The following is a 21,053-nucleotide window of genomic DNA, read 5'->3' on the forward strand; positions in this document are numbered from 1 at the left end:
TAAATGAAGACCAATTTGTATCCCCCATCCCACTATCTTCCATTAGGGGATGCAACAAGCGTGTATCAACCTCAACATCAATACCCATGCAGAGTATGACAGTAAATGTGTATATAATGAAAGCAATGTGGAATAAAAAATTTGCGGCCTCTCTGTTAGTCACAATGTCAACAACAGCTGATACATGTACTTTCCCATTTCCGTCGCACTAATTACTTATAACGTTTCCCGCAGTGTATTCAATAGCTTTGTCCGTAAGATGAACTTCCACAGTTCCACCCCTCCATCTTTTATCCTCATTACTCTGGTGAACTCAGATCTGGTAAGCGTGTATTTTAACCCATGAATGGAGACCGTCCTGTCCTTTATGTTAGCTCCCGCCACCATCGCTATTTATATAGGATCATGAATGAGATTCAATGTCATTGTACTCAACCTAGACAAACCCAACTTTTCAACAGCTCTAAGTTTTTCCGGTGATAGTTTGGAGACGACATTGCAATACTCTCTAGGGTTGCAGTTCGTTTTCATGTTCATTTTTGTCTGCGCAATATGAAACAGTAATGAAAATTATATTAACAATTATAAACGTCTAACTTGGCGTGGTACCTAACAACATAAATTCATGGGAATTGAATGTCACAAATTATTTCATATATTCGTATTTTTTTCCTTCACCCTACATTCCTTCTCCTCTTATAACTGAATTCGGCCTGTTTTGGTATGTTATCCTCATTTTCTGTCTTACAGTTTTCTGGTATTTAAATTAAACTTTCCCAACCATACTTATAATTTTGTTAACTATACTTCTCTTTATCATTTACCTTCATCAGTACGAGACAGGCTAGGATACTGGTGGGTACCCGATACCCTCTTTTTTTAACCCTTTAACCTGTTGAACGAGTCATCATGTTACCCATTTAGATTTTAACCTGTGGATTTCCTTTTACAAGTTTATAAACATAATTGATGTAATTTTTGTAACTTTGTAAAAAAAACAAAAACAAACATGTAATACAAACCATTAGCATTTTAATTACACCAAATAAGATAAATATTACAATTTACAATCAAGTTCGTGGTAAATTTTGTAATTAATTGTTGAAACATGTAAATATAATAATTTGGATAATTTTACACAATATCACACACTATTACATGAAAAATGACAAGTTGACTATTATGTGTGAATACGAAAATTTACCACGTTTACAACACATTCATCTTATCTTTTGTAAAATAAACCATAAACATGTAAATATAGTCATAACCCTATAATTACAACTTATACAACATTTTTTTACAAAAAAATGTTTATCAATTGTCCTCATATTCTTAATAAAAATGTAATAATTAGAATAACACCCAATTTCACAAATGAGTACTTTATTACATGAATGAGAACAATTTAAACTCGTTTTTGTAAATATAATAATTTATCACTTTTGCAACCTAATCGTCTTCAAATTTGTAAAATGAGTCAAGAACATGTAGATATGGTCATAATCTTGTAATTACAACTTATACAACATTTTTTACAAATTTTTTTTATCAATTGTCGTCATATTCGTAATAACAATGTAAAAAAATATAATAATTAGAATAACACCCAATTTCACAAATGAGTACTTTATTACATGAATGGGGACAATTTAGACTCGTTTTGTAATGATAAGAATTTATCACTTTTGCAACCCAATTGTCTTCAAATTTGTAAAATGAGTCATGAACAAGTAAATATGGTCATGACCTTGTAATTACAACTTACTACAACATTTTTTACAAATTTTTTAATCAATTGTCCTCATATTTGTAATAATGATGTAAAAAATGTAATAATTTAGAATAACACTCAATTTCACAAATGAGTACTCTATTACATGAATGAGGACAATTTAAACTCGTTTTGTAATTATAAAAATTTACCACTACTTTTGCAACCAAATCGTCTTCAAATTTATAAAATAAGTTAGGAACATGTAAATATGGTCATGACCTTGTAATTACAACTTATACAACATTTTTTACAACATTTTGTATCAATTATCCTCATATTCGTAATAACAATGTAAAAAAATGTAATAATTTATAATAACACCCAATTTCACAAAATGAGTACTCTATTACATGAATGAGGACAATTTAGACTCATTTTGTAAATATATAAATTTTCCACTACTTTTGCAACCGAATTGTCTTCAAATTTGTAAAATGAGTAAAAAACATGTAAATATAATCGTGACCTTGTAATTACAATTTTGTATCAGTTGTCCTCATATTCGCAATGTCGTTGTGGAAAATATAATACTTTTCTGAATAATGAAAATTACAAAATAAAACCATCCAATTACACAACCGAAAACTCTATTACATGAATTTGATCACATGAACTCTTTTGTGTGTGTGTATATACAGTTATCACCTTCTAAACACATTCATCTTCGTGGAGAAATAAAACAGTGTAGGACAATTCTCACTTAAGAGTATGTATCATCTCTACTAGAGATTCTCGATTAGAAGCATGTATGACTCCCTAGTTGAGCAATTCTCGCCTAGGAGCTTCTCCAGCATGACAATCTCGCCTAGGAGGATGTTATGGTCTTTGTAAGCGTATTTCTCGCCTATGAGCATGTTATCGATTTTAGAAGGATGCTTCCCACGTAGGACCATATGTGACTCTATAGTAGGGCATTTATCAACTAAGAACGAAGATCCTGATTCATCTGATACTTGCAAATTACAACTTTATAAAAATAGTGTTAAGCAGTGGAAGTCTGTGAATGGAATGAAGGAATGGTACTTAGCTAGGTGCTTAAATTGTTAAATACATGTAGATACAGTATATAGGTCCATATCAACTTCTCCAACACGAGCTTAATTTAATGGGATCAATATATCATGGAGACCCAATTCGACCAAAAATAAAATTATGGGGACCCGGCACTGTCGATCATATATGAAAAAAGCCAATAATATCTAGAATATGGGGAAAGTGCATTTGCTTTGCTTCTCTATAGTACCTTCTTTCTGTGGTATAACGAGGGTTTTAGATAATGTCACAGCCTCAGAAGAAAAAGGATTAAAGTAGAGATTCCTAGTCTATCAGGCATGAAAAAAAGGCCATAGTTCCTATTAAACACATTAGACTCCTTAAGGGAACTGAGGAACGTAGTTAACACTCTCAATCTGCAATTCAATGTGTACGAAAATTGCTCCTTTCATCAGCAAACAATAATTGTTCCAGGAGGATTGTTGACAAGTTAACAGAAGTAATAGAATTGATCTCATGCAATAAGTAAATAGGGATATCATATTCAGGCTAACAACTATCAATCCATGTCCCCAAGCAATAGGTATGAAGTACACAACCCAATCCTCCTCTCTAAACAACTGATAGCAGGCTAACAACTATCTATCCATGTCCCCAAGCAATAGGTATATCATATATTTAAACATGAGGGAAAGACGATTCCTTGCATCTCCGAATCAGAAAACAAAACAAATCATAATATTCAACTTCTTAGGTTTCTCAGAGATCGAAGGGTATTGGGGACATTGTAATAAAAGAACTTTTCCATTTTCCTACTAACAAATAGGCATGAAATCAAACACAAAGAACCCAGCAACCAGTTTATAATTTGAAATCCAACAATAGAGGTGGGGTACCTGAAACTTTCTTGAACTCAATAGCCGCCCCCAAATGATCAACTCAATCTTACGACCGGATTGAAAGCGACACGATCGACAAAAATGAAGAGTAGCCCAACTTCTTGTCCGAATCGCGAAATTAAAATGAGTTTTTTTCACCAACAGTCCCTCAATTCTGGTGTACCTACTAATGTGATACCTCAACTCTTAATCGTACCAATGTGATACCCAGACTCTAGTATTGCTATCATTGAAGTACTTCCGTCAGTTTTTTTAAACTTTTCCGTTATCTTGGTGACGTGACAGGTACGTGAGGCCCACAAAAAGGGTTAAAAGACAAAATTAACCTCATCTGAGAGGAGCAATGTTTTTCCCGCCCTTTACCTTGAGAAAGACACCCAACAATTCCAATTTTGGCGCCAATTTTCACTCCCTACTTCTTAATTTGTGTCTAATATCTAAACTAAAGAACTACCGCCAACCAGTCGACCACAATCTGATAAAACCTAGATCAATCTCATTTTCTATTTTTACCCTAGCATTTGTTAAACTAACAGAATAAATATATAAATTTATATGGAACATCTCATTTCCACAATCTCATAAGAATATAGAAACACATAACTTAACGAAATTCAACTACATGTACCATTAGTTCTTACAAGCAAAAATCATGGCAGATCAACATAAAAGGTGGCAACTAATGGTACTTAAACATGTATTTGAATTTCGTTAAGTTATGTGTTTTTATATTCTTATGAGATTGTGGAAATGAGATGTTCCATATAAATTTATATATTTATTCTGTTAGTTTAACAAGTGCTAGGGTAAAAATAGAAAATGAGATTGATCTAGGTTTTATCAGATTGTGGTCGACTGGTTGGCGGTAGTTCTTTAGTTTAGATAAGAGACACAAATTAAGGAGTAGAGAGGGAAAATTGGCGCTAAAATTGGAATTGTTGGGTGTCTTTCTCAAGGTAAAGGGCGGGAAAAACATTGCTCCTCTCAGATGAGATTAATTTTGTCTTTTAACCCTCTTTGTGGGCCTCACGTACCTGCCACGTCACCAAGATAACGGAAAAGTTTAAAAAAACTAACAGAAGTACTTCAATGATAGCAATACTAGAGTCTGAGTATCACATTGGTACGATTAAGAGTTGAGGTATCACATTAGTAGGTACACCAGAATTGAGGGACTGTTAGTAAAAAAAACTCAATTAAAATTGCCCAATCCTGTTCTTCTTCCACTAAAACTAAATTATGATCCCTCTCTCTCTCTCTCTCTCTCTCTCTCTCTCTCTCTCTCTCTCTCTCTCTCTCTCTCTCTCTCTCTCTCTCTCTCTCTCTCTCTCTCTCTCTCGGAATGAAATTGGATCGCTCCTTTCTTTAATGGAAGCCAACTCAAAAGTGGCGTGGGGAGGAAGAAGAAGAAGAAGCTATTAATTTCTCTGACGCAATAGAGATGTTTCTGTTTTTTTTTTCAATGTGACCAGGTCGTCCGGTTCCACTTTCCCTTGAATATTTAGGAGCGTTAGATATATTCGCAATCCAACGGTGAGAAATATTCAAAAAACCCAGTATACAATACTGGTGAGTACTGTAGAATTTTCCTGCATGATTTGCTTCAAGAAATGGGACTAGAAATTGTTCGACGGGAATCACCTAACGAGTCAAGCAAGCGCAGTAGGTTGTTTCTTAAAGAAGACGTTGTTCAAATCCTAAGAAAAAATAGGGTGAGTGCAACAATGATTTTAGTGCAACAAGAGCTTGATTATCCTTTATTTTGTTTATTAGGGAACAGAAGCGGTGGAAGGCATAGCACTGCGTGAGAATGGTGATGCATACCACACAGAATTGCACTTGCCTGGAAAATCCTTTTCAATGATGAAAAATTTGAGAATACTGATACTTGATGTTGCTGGGGTGCACTTCTCTGACGGCCTCGAATATGTTTCAACTTTCAAGTGAGTTACAAAATCTCGTCTGGTGGAAATGTCCTCCACAATCTTTGGCATCACTGAACAACCTAGAGAACTTACAGGAACTTGAGATGCGCCATAGCCAAATTGAATATATGTGGGAGGGTAAAATGGTATTATATCACTCTATATCGACGATTTATATATCACTTAAATGATTGATGGAAGCTAACTATGCTCAATATGTTTTTACAGCCTTTAAAAAGTATGAAACGCATCGACCTCAGCTACTCTTTGAATCTTGTCAAGACCCCTGACTTCAGTGGTAGTCCAGATCTTGAATACTCGGTTTTTGAAGGTTGTATACAGCTGAACGAGGTTGACTCATCCGTTGGATCACTCAAAAGACTAATTGAAATACATTTGACGGGTTGCAAAAACCTTAGGCTTCTTCCGAGCAGTGTATCTGGCTTAAAAAGGCTGAAAATTCTCGATCTTGAGGATTGCTGGAGGCTTGAGAAATTACCCAAAGACTTGGGCCATTTAGAGAGTCTGGAAGTACTTAATGTGAATAGAACCGCTGTAATAACCCTAATTTTCAAAATAATATTGGTTTGATTTGAATTCTATAAAGTTATGAAATTCCATTAAAATGAATTTGATTGTTTGCGACTTTACGAAACGGAAACGGAAACGTTTTCGGAATGTTTAATTAGAAAAACGTTACGTTACCGAATGAATATATCAACTTTTATTCCGTCGCTCGATTGCGAAAACTTTCTTCACGAAAGTTGTAGAGCTCGTCGATACGAGTTCGTGAGTATGTGACGCGTTCTAGTCGAACGTCGGACGTGGAAGTTATTAACGTCGCAAGTTCGTTTCCGATTTTGAAAACTAGTATAAATAAGAAAATTTAGGGATTAGGGTTTCCATTTCTGGAAACCCTTCACCCGCCCCCATTTCCCTCTCTCTCCAGTCACGACTCTCTCCCCGATCGCTCTCTCTCCCTCCCTCGAGCTTCGCCTGCAACCTCACCGACCGGCCGCCGTGGTGCACAACGCCTAGCCCAGAGGCAACACCCACTCCTCCGCAGTCGACCCCGAGCTTGCGGCGCTCCGTCTCGCCACCGAGAGCCTCCTCTCTCTCCCCGAACCTTCCTCTGCCTCGCAACCCGATCTTCGCCTCCAAGCTGTTGTGTCCCTCACCGCCGTTCCCTGGGGCATCGCGAGACCCTCCGCTACCACCCTCTAGCACGTCGTGCCTCGTCTCGCCGCCAAGGAGCCACACCGACGAGTGAAGTTCCTGCGCGAAGCTCGTCTATGATTCAATCGTTTTCGACGCATTTTGAGCTCCGATCTAGGTAAGGAAGCATTCAATTCATGGTTGTGATGATTGTGTGATGTTTTTAGATGGATTGGGAGGATTTTGGAGGAGGATCGGAGGTGTAGGTGGAGAGTTGAGCACCGCCGCCTTAGGCGGCGTGTGTGAGTGCGTGAGGTGGCCAAGAGGTGGCCTTGGGCCGTGCTGGGGCGGAGAAGAAGGAGAGGGGAAGAAATGGGGCGGCGGTGGCGTGCTACGCGCCGGCCCTAGGCTCGGCGCGTTTGCCCCACGCGCAGCTTGCCGGAGGTAGCACGTGTACCCCACGCGCCGTCACGTGCGGCGGCGCGTGAACAATGAATTCAAATAGTAAATTGTAAAATTTATTATTACGACAGTGAATGTAAAAATGTGATTTACGTATGGTAAATGTAAATTTTAATTTATGTACGGTAAATGTAAATTACTTTCAGTAAAAAGTAATTTTGGAAGGGTAATTCAGTATTTATTATTTACTGAGACAGTATGTACTTTTGAATAGTAATTATACGTACAGAAATATGTAAACAGTATGTACTCGTACAAGAATACGTAATGGATGTGTATTTGTACAGTAATACATGAATAGTAAATACGTGAATAGTACTCAGGGAACAGTAAATTCGTAAAACCAAAAAATGCTGAACATTAACAGATTATTACTGTTTCGGCATTTAAAGGTTTACGAAACGTTTCTAAACTCTTTTATTATCTTTTCAAGGTGATCGATGAATCAAGGAAATGAATTATCTTCGGAAATTGTGGAATTACGCTCGAGTTGATAAGGTGAGTAAAATCTCACATATTTACGAATCTACCTTTGCGGTGAATTCAAGATTTTTGCAAGAGTTTTAAATATTGAAATACGACATGTATATGATATAGTGAAATATATATATATATATTTGTATAAATGGTAAATAAGTACATATATATATAGTTTGTTATATTATATACTGCTATGAATTCATTGTGAATATGTCATTTCGATGACGAGAATTATATATTGAGCATGTGATTTAATTTGTACAATATGAGGTGTCATTATTGTACGTGGTTTTAACATGGTGTTTGTTAAACCTTTTGTGTTCGGACGTGTTTATAAAATATGACATGTATATGATATAGCGGATTATATATATATTGTATAAATGGTAAATAGGTACATATATATATAGTTTGCTATATAATGTACTGTTATGATTTTATCGTGATGATGTCATTTTGATGACGGAATTTATATATCGAGCATGTGATTTTGATTTGTACACTATGAGGTGTGATTATTGTACGTGATTTTAACATGGAGATTGTTAAAATGTTGAATTGTCTTCGGACTTGATTTTTATACAATATGAGGTTTGATTATTGTACGTGTTTGGCATGTCGGAACCTAGACTTTGGTCGGGCGAAAGTTACGATACAGTTTGAGCTCTAGTCTGTCTGCCGGAGTACTGCATGTGAGGTAACGGGTGGTTATCGGCTCATGAGTACTCATATTGTTTTGATGTTGGGTAGCAGGTGGTTACCCAATATCGGCGGTGTACTACGTGAGGGGTAACAAATTGTACCAGCGTTCATTAGTACCCGTATTATAAATATATTTGGGTAACCAGAAGGGTTGCTCGATTTCTCATGAGCACTTTCATTTCATATATTTTTGGGACAACCAGATAGGCCGTCCATTGACTCATGAGTGCATTTATATTTGTTGATTTGTGGATTTTTCGTATATATTGATATGCGAGTTATATTTTCATTTTACTCATACGAGCTATAAGATTACCGGGTTTGTGTTTACAATCCCGGTGCACCAATTCCATGGTGTAGGGGATAATTCCGCCGGTGTTAATTAGTGGAGACTGAGGGACGACTCCGGAGACTCGAAGTTGTTCATTATCCTACTTGTGGTGAGGTTTCTAATGCGGATTTGTGTGTGAGAACTTGTGAGGATTTATTTGTGAGTTTTGTGAGAGATTGTGAGGATTATTACATTTCCAATTTATGTAATGTTGAATTATAAATTTGGTTTGTAATAATTGGTTGTCTGAGTTGTATTGTGAACTCAGTAATGATCCGTTATACATTTAAACGATTTCGATTCGTTAAGATTATTTTGGTGTTTCTCGACTTTGAAATTTTGAGTTTTCTGCTCGAAATTTTAGGATCGTTACAACCGCCTTGAGGGAACTGCCTTCTTTCATGGGTCTTCAAAATCTCAAAAAATTTGTTTTATGGATGTAGAGGACCACCGATATCTAAGTTGCTGCCTTTGCTGGTTTACGTTATGTAACAATATTGGATCTCTCATTCTGCAATATTTTGGAAGGAGCCATCCCCAATGATATGGCCTGTCTCTCCTCTTTAAGACTTTAACAGATTTACGTCTACAAGGTAACCAATTTGTTAGCCTTCCTGAGAGCATCAGTCAACTTTACAGGCTTCAACTTCTGAATTTGTGCCTTTGCAAGAACCTTCAAAGACTGCCACATCTTCCGTCTGGTGTACTAGTGGAAGCGAACAATTGTGTTTCATTGGAGATTGTGGCAGAACATCTGCACGGTCGTTTTTTCTTAAGTGTATGAAACTGGTGAAGCAAGGGAGTGTGGCATTCACATCAATGAAGCGACACCTTCAGTCCCTTAGAAATCGAACCGACCCGGAAAACCCGAAGTCAATGGTCAATGTTACAAAACGACATCATTTTGTTATATTTATAATTTTACATTATTATTAATTTAATAAAAAAATACTGTAGTCGATCTCACAGCCGCACCTAATTTCTAACCTAATTGACCTAATGTATAAGAGGCACATTATTTAGCCGACTTATTTCCTTCATATAGTCGCTTCATAATGCGATAATTTTATTTTAAACCTAATATAAAGGTTATGATACATTAGTTGACACTTAGGCAATCGAGAACTCTAATTCGAAATATGGTCGATCGACACCAGCAGATGTGATCGGTATATATATTTAGGGACCACGTAAAAATTTCGTCCGTTTTGGACATGGTTTGACAGTTCGTACCTACGGTTAACTAAAAAAAGGCGTTTTGACATATTGAAACCTCATTGACCGGGGCTTTGCCAAATAGATTTCTTCAATGCGACTGCGTACGATAGGTAATAAAAATTATGTGATTTCAGATATGCAAACGGCTTTCGGCGTTCGCATATTTGTAATAGGTCTTCTTTTAGGGCATAATAGTGGTGTTTTCGATTTACCGAAAATTTTGACAGTCAAATGAGGTCTGAATTGGATGAAATTTTTATCGGGTCACTAAATATATATACTGATCACATCGGCTGGTGTCGATCGATCTCTAGAAGTTTTCTTCATATAGTCGCTTCATAATGCGATAGTTTTATTTTAAACCTAATATAAAGTTTATGATACATTAGTTGACAATTAGGTGATAGTCAACTCTAATTCGAAATATGGTCAATCGACACCAGCAGATGTGATCGGTATATATATTTAGGGACCCCATAAAAATTTCATCCGTTTTGGACATGGTTTGACCGTTCGTACCTACGGTAAACCAAAAAAGAGGCGTTTTCACATAATAAAACCTTATTGACCGGGGTTTTGCCAAATAGATTTCTTCAGTGCGACCGCGCACGATAGGTAACAAAAATTAGGTGACTTCTGATATGCAAACGGCTTTCGGCGTTCACATCTTTGTAATGGATCCTCCCTTAGGACAAATTAGTGGTGTTTTCAGTTTACCGAAAATTCCGACGGTCAAACGATGTCTGAATTGGATGAAATTTTTACATGGTCACTAAATATATATACCGATGATATCGGATGGTATCGATTGATCCCGAGAAGTTTCCATCATATAGTCGCTTCATAATGCGATAGTTTTATTATAAATCTAATATAAAGGTATGATACATTAGTGGACACTTCGGTGATCGATAACTTCAGTTCGAAATATGGTCGGTCGACACCAGCAAATGTGACCAGTATATATATTTAAGGAACCCGTAAAATGTGCGTTCGTTTTGGATATTGATTGACTGTCTATACCTATAGTAAAAAAAAGTGTTTTGACATATTAAAATCCTCATTGACCGGGGCTTCGCCAAATGAGTTTTTTTTGTGTGACCGCACACAATCGGTGATAAACATTAGGTGATTTCATATATGCAAATGACTTTTAGTGTTCGCATTTTGCTAATGAGTCTTCCCTTATGACATATTAGTGTTGTTTTCGGGTAAAAGCTCATCGGGCTTGCGGACCTCGGCAAGCTTTTCGGATCCACGGGCTAAATGATGAGGCATAAGTCAATTATGTAAGGTATAATCATTAGACCATTAGTTTTTCATCTTTATGTTAAATTTTGTACTTTTAAAATTAATATATAATATTACGTATTTTACATACGGGTAAAACTGAAGAAAAAAAAAACGAACCGAACCGAACCTTACTGGTTGGGTTGGATTATGGGTCACAGTCTCTAAAATAGAAAAACCGAACCGAACCGAACCGAATTTAAAATTTGGGTTGGGTTATGGATTTTGTCCAAAACCGAACCGGATGGACCCGTGTCCACCCCTAATATACATGTTGGTACTGTCTTGGCGAACCAGACACAACAAGATCGGATTAACTATCGCACTCGTTTGAATGCATTAGTTGACTGTGCTCGTTTTCTTCTACGACAAGGGTTGCCATTTCGCAGTCACGATAAATCTGAGAATTCAAAGAACCAAGGGAATTTTAAGGAACTTTTGAAGTGGCATTCTGATAAAATTGATGATATAAAAAAGATTGTCTTGAAAAATGCTCCAAGAAATCATCAATTAACATCACCAAATATTCAACATGATATTGTCAAGGTTGCTGTAGTTGAAACTCTCAATATCATAATTAGAGACATAGGTAATGCATTATTCACTATTCTCGTTGATGAGTCTCGTGATGTATTAGGAAAAGAGCAAATGGATATTGTATTGTGATATGTAAGCAAATGACAAGTAATTGAGCGTTTTGTTGGTGTGAAACATCTTACCGATACTACTTCAGCATCACTTAAGGTAGTCATTGATCAATTCTTTTCAGAGAACAACTTAAACATATCTAGCCTTCGTGGTCAAGGTTACGATGGAGCTAGTAATATGAGAGGAGAATTTAATGGTCTAAAAGCACTTATTTTGAAGGAGAACCAATCATCATTTTATGTTCATTGCTTTGCTCACCAACTGCAGCTAGCTATAGTAGCTGTTGCAAAAAAAAATCATATCTTAATCTTTGATCTCTTCATATTTGTTGGTACTCTAGTGGATGTTGCTGGAAGCTCATGCAAATGCCGTGATTTTCTTCGAGAAAAGCAAGTGGCTAAGATTATTGAAGAACTTAATAGTGGTGTTATTCAAGTGGGAGGGGTTTGAATCAAGAAACCACCCTAAAACGACCTGGTGATACAAGATGGAGCTCTCATTATGGTACTTTGTTAAGTATTATCAACTTATTTTCATCTTTAGTTGAATTGCTTGAAGAAATAAATGATGATGGATCGTCTAGTGATCAAAGGCAAAATGCAAGTAGGTTGTTAGACTCACTGGAATCATTTGACTTTGTATTTGTCTACATTTGATGAAGGTTTTGTTGGGAATTACTAGTTATTCATTACATGCATTGCAAAGAAGAGATCAAGATATTGTAAATGCAATGAATTTAGTTAAAGTTTGCAGGGGCCAATTGCAAACCATGAGAGACAATGGATGGGATTCTCCTTTAGGTCAGGTTGTTTCATTTTGCAAAAAGTATGAGATTGATATTCCTAACATGGATGATGTTCCTACTATTCCAGGAAAATCACGGCGTAGAGCTCCAAAGGTCACTAATATGCATAGATATAAGGTTGAATTGTTCACTGTAGTCATAGATATGCAACTTCAAGAGCTGAATGATCATTTTACAGAGACTACTACGGAGCTACTTTTTTGTATGTCATGTCTCAGTCCAGCTAATTCATTCTTAGCTTTCAACAAAGAAAAACTAAATCGTCTTGCTGAATTTTATCCTCAAGATTTTTCTGTAGTATCACTCTTGGCTCTTGAAAATGAATTGGACACTTATATTTCAGATATGCAGAGTAGTGATTTGTTTACAAAACTAAAAGGAATTACTGAACTTGGAGAAAAGATGGTTCAGACACAAAGAGATCAGGTTTATCTTTTAGTCTACTTGCTCATAACATTGTCCTTGATTCTTCCAGTTGCAACTACCACTGTAGAAAGAGCATTATGTGCTATGAAGATCATAAAAAGTGATTTCTGAAACCGAACGGGGGACTTGTTGATTGATGAATGACAACATGATTACATATATCGAGAAAGATATATTTGATGGTGTTGATAATAAAACCATCATGAAAAGATTTCAAAATATGAGCAATCCTCGTGGGCAATTATAATTACTTTAGAGAAATTTGTTATTTGTAAGTATTGTAATGATATTATTTTTAGTATTGTAACACGTTATTTTTCATTTATATAATATTTGATTGTTTGTTATTTATCGTTCAAATTTTGACCCTCCTAGCTATAAATCCTAGCTACGCCACTGCATGCAGTGAAACAAATATTAAAATTACTTCATCTTGATGCACTGAAAATAGAAAATGGAAGCTATGATTTGAAGGTGAGAAGTGTTCAATTGACCTGGGATGGATCCTACAGCTTGATGAACCACGTGAATCTAGTCATCTACAGACTAGCTTGTTTTTATTTATTTATTTTTCTTTAATATTCAATTTAATTATTTATTTTATTGTTTCACCTATCTTTTTTTTTTTTTGTATTAGAATTGTTAGTGTTGTTTTGGTTAGTATGCATGATCCACGTGGTGGTGGCTTGGGAAAAGCCCACTGAGCATAAGTTTTGTTTAGCCTCTAAGTTAATTTAGGAGAGGGAAACTGGAGGAAAGAGGGAGAGGAAAAGAAAGAAAGAAAGAAAAAAAGGGGGGAGGGGGGAGGGGAGGAAAAACAAAGAAGAAGAAGAAGAAGAAGAAGAATCTAGTCATCTACAGACTAGCTTGTTTTTATTTATTTATTTTTCTTTAATATTCAATTTAATTATTTATTTTATTATTTCACCTATCTTTTTTTTTTGTATTAGAATTGTTAGTGTTGTTTTGGTTAGTATGCATGATCCACGTGGTGGTGGCTTGGGAAAAGCCCACTGAGCATAAGTTTTGTGAAGAAGAAGAAGAAGAAGAAGAATATTACTTTCGGGTTTCATCTAGATTACAATTGTAGGAATGGCAAAATTGAAAGGCTGATTGAGTGGGAGTTGTGACAAACGCTTGATTTAAAGAGGGTTGCAGGTAGTTGAAGATGTTGGTAGAGATTAGATTCAGACAATGGTTCAAAGTTGTTTTCTTGTCTCTACAAAGCATGGTTTATATTCTGGTTTTATAGTGATTTTGTTTTATCTAAGAGTGTGTTTCATGATTTGAGAATCCGGATTGTGTGTTGCTACTTGCTACTCTTCTGTCAAAGATCTACTACTTCATTTTCACAATAGATCTTGCTCCAGCTTATACTATTTTATACTACAAGTTTAGAATAGTATAAACTTCGTTGGGCATGGTGATGGGTAGAAATAAAGTAACTACGAACAGAGGGAGAGAGAGAGAGTTTTGCTGGAAATCTTGGGCGAGAGGTCATGGAAATGATATCCACTTAATACTTAATTGGATATCCAGCAACTGCGGATTTTGAAGTGTACATAGAAGTGCAAGATGCAACTGATACTCCATGTCAATAAACTGATAAGTAGTAATACATACGTACCATAGTAGGTCGGAACTCGGAAGACGATGGCGATCTGGCGTCAGTCCCTCAGACCCTCACTCCCTCTTTGTGAAATGGAAACAATACGGCTGAGGATTAAATCTAGGTTTTGTGAGTTTTTTTACGTGGTAATGATAATTATACCCCAAAACGTATCAAAACATATTTTGACTGTATCTGGTGAGTTGACTATACACTGCATATTTTGGGTGCGTATTTTCAGCCAAAGATATGTAAATGTAACATATCCATCCCTTACCCATATCCGATACGGGTACGATACGGGCATTCAAATTTTCTCACGTATCGCATCACAGGTCAAAACTACTTCATTCCTCAGTCCACCAACTATTTTCTTAGATGCTGCCCCCCAAAGGATGCATGGACGTATAGAAGTTTACTAATAACAAGAATTTCATTACAACTGTTTGGTCAAAATTAGATTGTAACCAACAAGCTTAGTTAAGATCCACCAGTCACTTGAGTCTTAAAGTCGAGCAAACTAAGCTGAATGATGCACAACACAACTCATGTTTTGCGAGCACCTTTCTTGTTTCATGGAGATACAAAGTTGTTTAGTCTCATGAAACTTGAGCAAACACTGCTACTTCTGCATATTCCTAGTCTGAAAGTTTTTTTTTTTTTTTTGAGAAAATATAGTTGCATTAAGCCAGAGAGTAGGTACATCATAAGTTATCCTAAATCTAGATTAAAAAGGTGGTAACACCAGTACTGAAAAGGTGAATACTAGTACTGTATAAATACTTGACAATAACTAGCTGAATAAAACACCATCTATCACATTTAAACTTTATAATGGGAGCTTGACAATGCAGCATGTTTACTGGAGTAGGGAAAATCGATGGCTTCTCCAGTTCTCCCTCAACTTTGGACCTTTGGTGCGTTGTTATTAATCAGAGAGAAGAAACATGTACGAGGATAGCCTGACTTACCCGAGCTTGCAAATTTGAAAGTTATATATGTTTAGAAAAACATGCAGTGCCAATGGCAATTCATCCTAGAAGAATAGAGTAATTGTAAAATTTGGTAGGAACTGACCAGCCGAGAAGAAGATTGCCCGTCCGAATACTGGCAGGCAACTCCCACACCCTTTTTGCGTGTACACCCAGCAGTACAAAATATTGAGTCTGAAGATATGGCCGTTTACGAATTTCTCTTCCATGCTAGGAAATACATAGTGATGCAACTTTGGAGGAACTGGAACCTCTGTAAAACAAGGCCACAGTAAATTTATGAACAGAACATCGAGAAAGGATATTTCCCACTGCTTTTCCCATCATGATAATAACTGAGTTTCTCCGCTGAAGTAAATCTTTACACATTCTATAAGCTGCGAATAGGACATCAACTTATTTACAACTTTCATGCATGTACACAGTTAGATGTGATCTCCATATTTCATCAGATCAGCTGTCCGCTCCAGTGATGCTGGCATAAGCTTCTTCAATGCGACTCATGTTTCAATCCCAACAAAGATCTTCCTCCATTATGATTGCACTTAATTTAGGTGGTAAACCTTCTGCAGTACTCAAAGCCTTAGATTGATTCACCAGCTTAAATATCCCAACTAAAAGTAGCCCAACATTTTCCATGTCGAGCTGTAATCTTCACTTCAGAGTTCAGAAAGATGCACCTGTAAATTCTACTTTCATAGTTGTGCAGGAGCGCATGCCGTTGGCATCTACACTTGGCACGAATGCTCAAACATGAACCATAGATGCTGTCTATGTTGCACGGATACGGCAGGCAGAGGCGTGTCGCTGTGTCCGACACGTCCCGACACGCTGATACGACACGATACGCATTTTCACCGTATCGGACACGCCACGTGGCGTATCGGAAAAAGTTGACTGTTGGACACGTTGACCGACACGTTGACTGACGTTTGAAACCTAAAAATCTCTCTCAGTCGTTCTACTTCTCTTCTGGCTTTCTCCTTCTCCTTCCTTGCTGGCTTTCTCCTTGCATCTCCTTTCTCCCTCAGCCTCATCCTCTGCCCTCCGCCTCAACCTCCAGCCAATGGTCTAAATAGCGGTTATCGGCATCGTATCGGTTTTGTAAAATAAGGATATAACGGGGATATATCGAGATATATCGGATTATATCGGATTTATCGTTTTTGCTAATTTTTAATTAAATTTAATATATTTATTAACATATACATCAAAATATACCAAATAAACTTGAGAAATTAAAACTTATAAAAGTAAATGTACTAAATAAACTTCATAACAAATATTTAATTGTTTCGACAATTAAAATACATAAATAATATTAATTAATAAAAAATAGAGATGATCATTTATCATAAACTCTCTTGTCATCAAATGTTATCGACGAAACTTTTATTTTCTTTTATTTTTTTTCAAAACAACGTGGTTTTAAAAAAAAAATTTTAAAAAACACCAATATATCGGGTCAAACCGAGTTTGACCCGATATATCGTCATTTGAGTTGATTTTTCGGGTTGACCGATATAATAGACCGATAAGCTACTTATCGTATCGTTTTCTTAATATCGGGGATATATCGGGAATATATCGGGATATTTAGAACAGTGCCTCCAGCCCCTGCCTCCTGCCCCTGCCTACTGCCTCCAGCCCCTGCCCCTGCCTCCTGCCTCCTGCCCCAGCCCCTGCTCCCGCCCCCTGCCCCCTGCCCCCTGCTCCCTGCCTCAGCCTCCCTCAGCCTCAGCCTCAAGCCTCCAGCTCCCAGCTCCCAGCCTCTGCCTCTGCCTGCGTAAGGTAATTCAATTTTTTTAAATGTTTAGATTATTGAATGGGTGTTGATTGTTGAATTGTTGATATGATTTTAATGGGTAGTGTTTGATAGCTCAATTGGGTAGTGTACTAGTGTTTGATAGCTCAAGTCGAAGTAATTAGATGTGATGATTGAATTGTTGAATACTTTAATAGGATGAATTCAAGTGCAGCATCAACCGAACCATCGTCCGAACATAGTGTTAGTAGTACAACTGAGGTGGGAAATTTAAGTGCTCCTCTTTGGAAATATGTTATTAAGCATACAGTGCTTGATGATGATGGAACCATTGTCAAAGCTGCAGGAGGAAATGTTAGCTGGGAATGTAAGTTCTGCCATGTGAGCTTCAATGGGTCACATTCTAGAGTTAGGTCTCATTTGCTTAAAGAGAAGGGCACAGGGGTCAGGATTTGTAGCAAAATCAATTATGAACAGAGCCAAGAAGTACATCAGCTTGTAGCCTTTTGTGAGCAAAAGTTGCGGGAGAAAGCTCCTAAGAAAGTTTCTTTGCCTCCTTCAAATTTGTCTATGTCAGGAAGTGGAACTTACTTTCCCTTGGAGGAGAGGGATGATGCAAGCAAAAAAAGAAGGGTGGTGAGTCCGCATCTTACCAAAGCTTTCAAGATTGAAGAGAGGCAACAATGTGATGCCGAAGTTGCAAGATTGTTTTACACTAGTGGATTACCGTTCAATGTTGCAAGAAATCCTTATTACCGAGGCTTATACCTTCGTGCTTCACACATTCCGGGTTATACTCCCCCGGGGTACAATGCATTGAGGACCACTCTTCTTGATGATGAGAGGCGCCACATTGAACGGGTGCTTCAACCTGTTAAGAAGACATGGAAGGAGACCGGTGTGAGCTTGTGTTCCGATGGGTGGACCGATGATCAACGGAGGCCATTGATCAATATGATGGCTGCTTCCACCAATGGGGCTATTATGTTAAAGGCAATAAATTGTGAAGGCCAATATAAAGACAAGCATGAAATTAGTAGATTGCTTTTGGAATCCATCAATGAGATAGGTGCCGAACATGTGGTTCAAGTGGTGACTGATAATGCCCCTGTGTGCGCTGCTGCTGGTGCAATAGTTGAGACTACACATCCACATATCTTTTGGACACCGTGTGTGGTTCATACTCTCAATCTTGTTTTGAAGGATATATTGAAGGCAAAGTCACATGACCCGGGTGAGAGTGTAGAGAAAGAGTTGGGGTGGCTTACTGAAAGTGTTGTCAATGATGTGTGGTTTGTCAAGAACTTTATCATGAACCATGACATGCGTTTGTCTATGTATAATGATCATTGTGCCTTGAAGTTGCTCACTATTGCGGAGACAAGATTTGCCTCTCATTTTGTGATGCTTAAAAGGTTTAAAGAGGTTAATAGTGGCTTGCAAGCTATGGTTATTAGTCTAAGATGGGACATGTATAAGGAAGACGATGTCAATAAGGCAAAAGCGGTGAAGAAGATGCTTATTGAAGAAAGGCTATGAGACCAAATTGATTTCATAGTTGCATTCATGGGTCATATATATGAGATGATAAGGATGACGGATTTGGATAGACCTTGTCTTCACTTATTTTATGAGTGGTGGGATGTGATGATTGAGAAAGTGAGGAATGCAATTTATAAGCCGGAATTTGCAAGTGTCTTAGCGGAGAAGGATGTAGAGGTAGATCGATTCTATGATGTGGTGTACTCCATCTTAATACATAGGTGGACTAGAAGTTCTACCTCTCTTCATTGCTTAGCACACTCCTTGAATCCAAGATATTATAGTTCTCAATGGCTTGAGGAGGTTTCTAATCGAGTTGCTCCACATAGAGATCCCGAGCTCAACAATGAAAGGAGGAAATGTCTTCAAAAGCTCTTTCCGGATTCCCAAGTTCGCAACAAAGTGATGGAGGAATTTGCCTATTTTTCATTGAACATGGGAGATTATTCAACACCCGAAGCTTTGGAGAATAAGTTTCATTTTGAGCCTATAATTTGGTGGGCAAGTTATGGAGCTTCTACACCACTTCTTCAAACTTTGGCTCTCAAGTTGCTCAATCAACCTTATTCATCTTCTTGTTGTGAACGCAATTGGAGCACATATAGTTTCATATATGGTTTGAAGAGGAACAAGTTGGAACCAAAAAGAGCTCAAGATTTGGTTTATATTCATACCAATCTTTAGACTTTTGGCTAGGAGGGATCTTAACTACTACAAAAGCAAGGAAACAATGTGGGATCGGGATCTTGCGGGGGATGGCCATGAGTCATTGGTGGAGGAGAATGTGGATATGCTAGAGCTTGCAACTTTATCCCTTGATGAACCGGCATTAGAGAGGGTGATTTTCAATGATGAGATGGAGTCTTGAGGCCTAGCTATATGGAGGTAAATTATATTTGAATATTTGATCAATATGAGAAGATTTACTAGGTTCATATATAATTGGCTAATTTTATCACTTGCATTTTGACTATTTGATGTTATTTCTTAAACATTGTTATGCAATTGATAGATTTTACAACTTTATAATAGTATTGTTAATTTATTTTATATATCAAATTATATATAAATATTTTTTATTTGCCGTGTCGAAAGATGAGTTTTTTAGATTTTCCGTGTCGCCGTGTCCGTGTCCATGCAACATAGGATGCTGTAGTGTCAAGCACAAAACCAATGCCTTTGATCTGCTTAGTCATATTGGCTAAAATGGAAAAAATCAGATCAGTTTCACAATTATCTCTTTTAAGTTTTCAGCAAATAGGCTTGTTAACCACTCCTTCCCACCTTCAAATAATTCCCCTCGTCTTAGACCCAACTACGTCCAGTTTCTTTACTACACCATTACACCCCTTATAGTATAAACGTGCACTTCTCTCCCATGTTTCAGAGCCCCAAGTGAACCACATGAAGTAAGAATGCTACTGCACCCATATCCGTCTGGCTTCCGTTCCGATCTGGTCATTTCAGAAAACAGCTTAATGGCCTCCATGTGCATCGAGTTCTGCGTACCTGCTATCATTGTGGTCCATGAAATAAGGTCCTTATCCACCATCTTATCAAATAGCTTCTAACCCACCTGGACTTGACCGCACTTTGTGTAGAAATCGACTAATACATTAACCACTGAAACATCCATTTCTGTTCCCCTTCTCAGCGCATAAGCATGGATCTGTATGCCACCTCCAACGAACTTGAGGGCAGAACATGCAGTCAGAAGATCAAAAAGCACATATTTATCTGGAACAACATCACTGTCCCTCATATGATAGAACAACTCCAAAGCCTCCTCACTCCTCCCACTTTTCGCATACCCTGCTATCTAAAGACCAAGTAACCGCGCTTCTAACTTCCAACCCATCAAAAATCAATCTCGCCTCCTCCATATCACTCATTTTCACATAAAAATCAATCAAAGAAGTACCCACAAAGACATCCTTATCAAAACAAGTCTTGACAACGAAACAATGCACTTGGGCACCTTGATCAGCACCTCCGAATTGAGTACAAGCCCGAATAACACTAGGCAATGTAAAC

General features: G+C 37.3%; 2 protein-coding genes across 2 annotated transcripts; both read left to right on the forward strand.

Moving 5' to 3' along the window:
• The first annotated feature begins 12,649 nt into the window (after positions 1–12,649).
• LOC126802222 (uncharacterized) lies at positions 12,650–13,222 on the forward strand. Its single transcript, XM_050529817.1, has one exon. The coding sequence runs from the start codon at positions 12,650–12,652 to the stop codon at positions 13,220–13,222; it is 573 nt and encodes a 190-aa protein (XP_050385774.1).
• Positions 13,223–17,675: 4,453 nt separating this feature from the next.
• Positions 17,676–19,016, forward strand: LOC126802232 (uncharacterized). Its single transcript, XM_050529831.1, has one exon. The coding sequence runs from the start codon at positions 17,676–17,678 to the stop codon at positions 19,014–19,016; it is 1,341 nt and encodes a 446-aa protein (XP_050385788.1).
• The last annotated feature ends 2,037 nt before the right edge of the window (positions 19,017–21,053 follow it).

This window comes from Argentina anserina, chromosome 1 (genome assembly GCF_933775445.1).
Source record: "Argentina anserina chromosome 1, drPotAnse1.1, whole genome shotgun sequence".
Classification (NCBI taxonomy): Eukaryota; Viridiplantae; Streptophyta; class Magnoliopsida; order Rosales; family Rosaceae; genus Argentina; species Argentina anserina.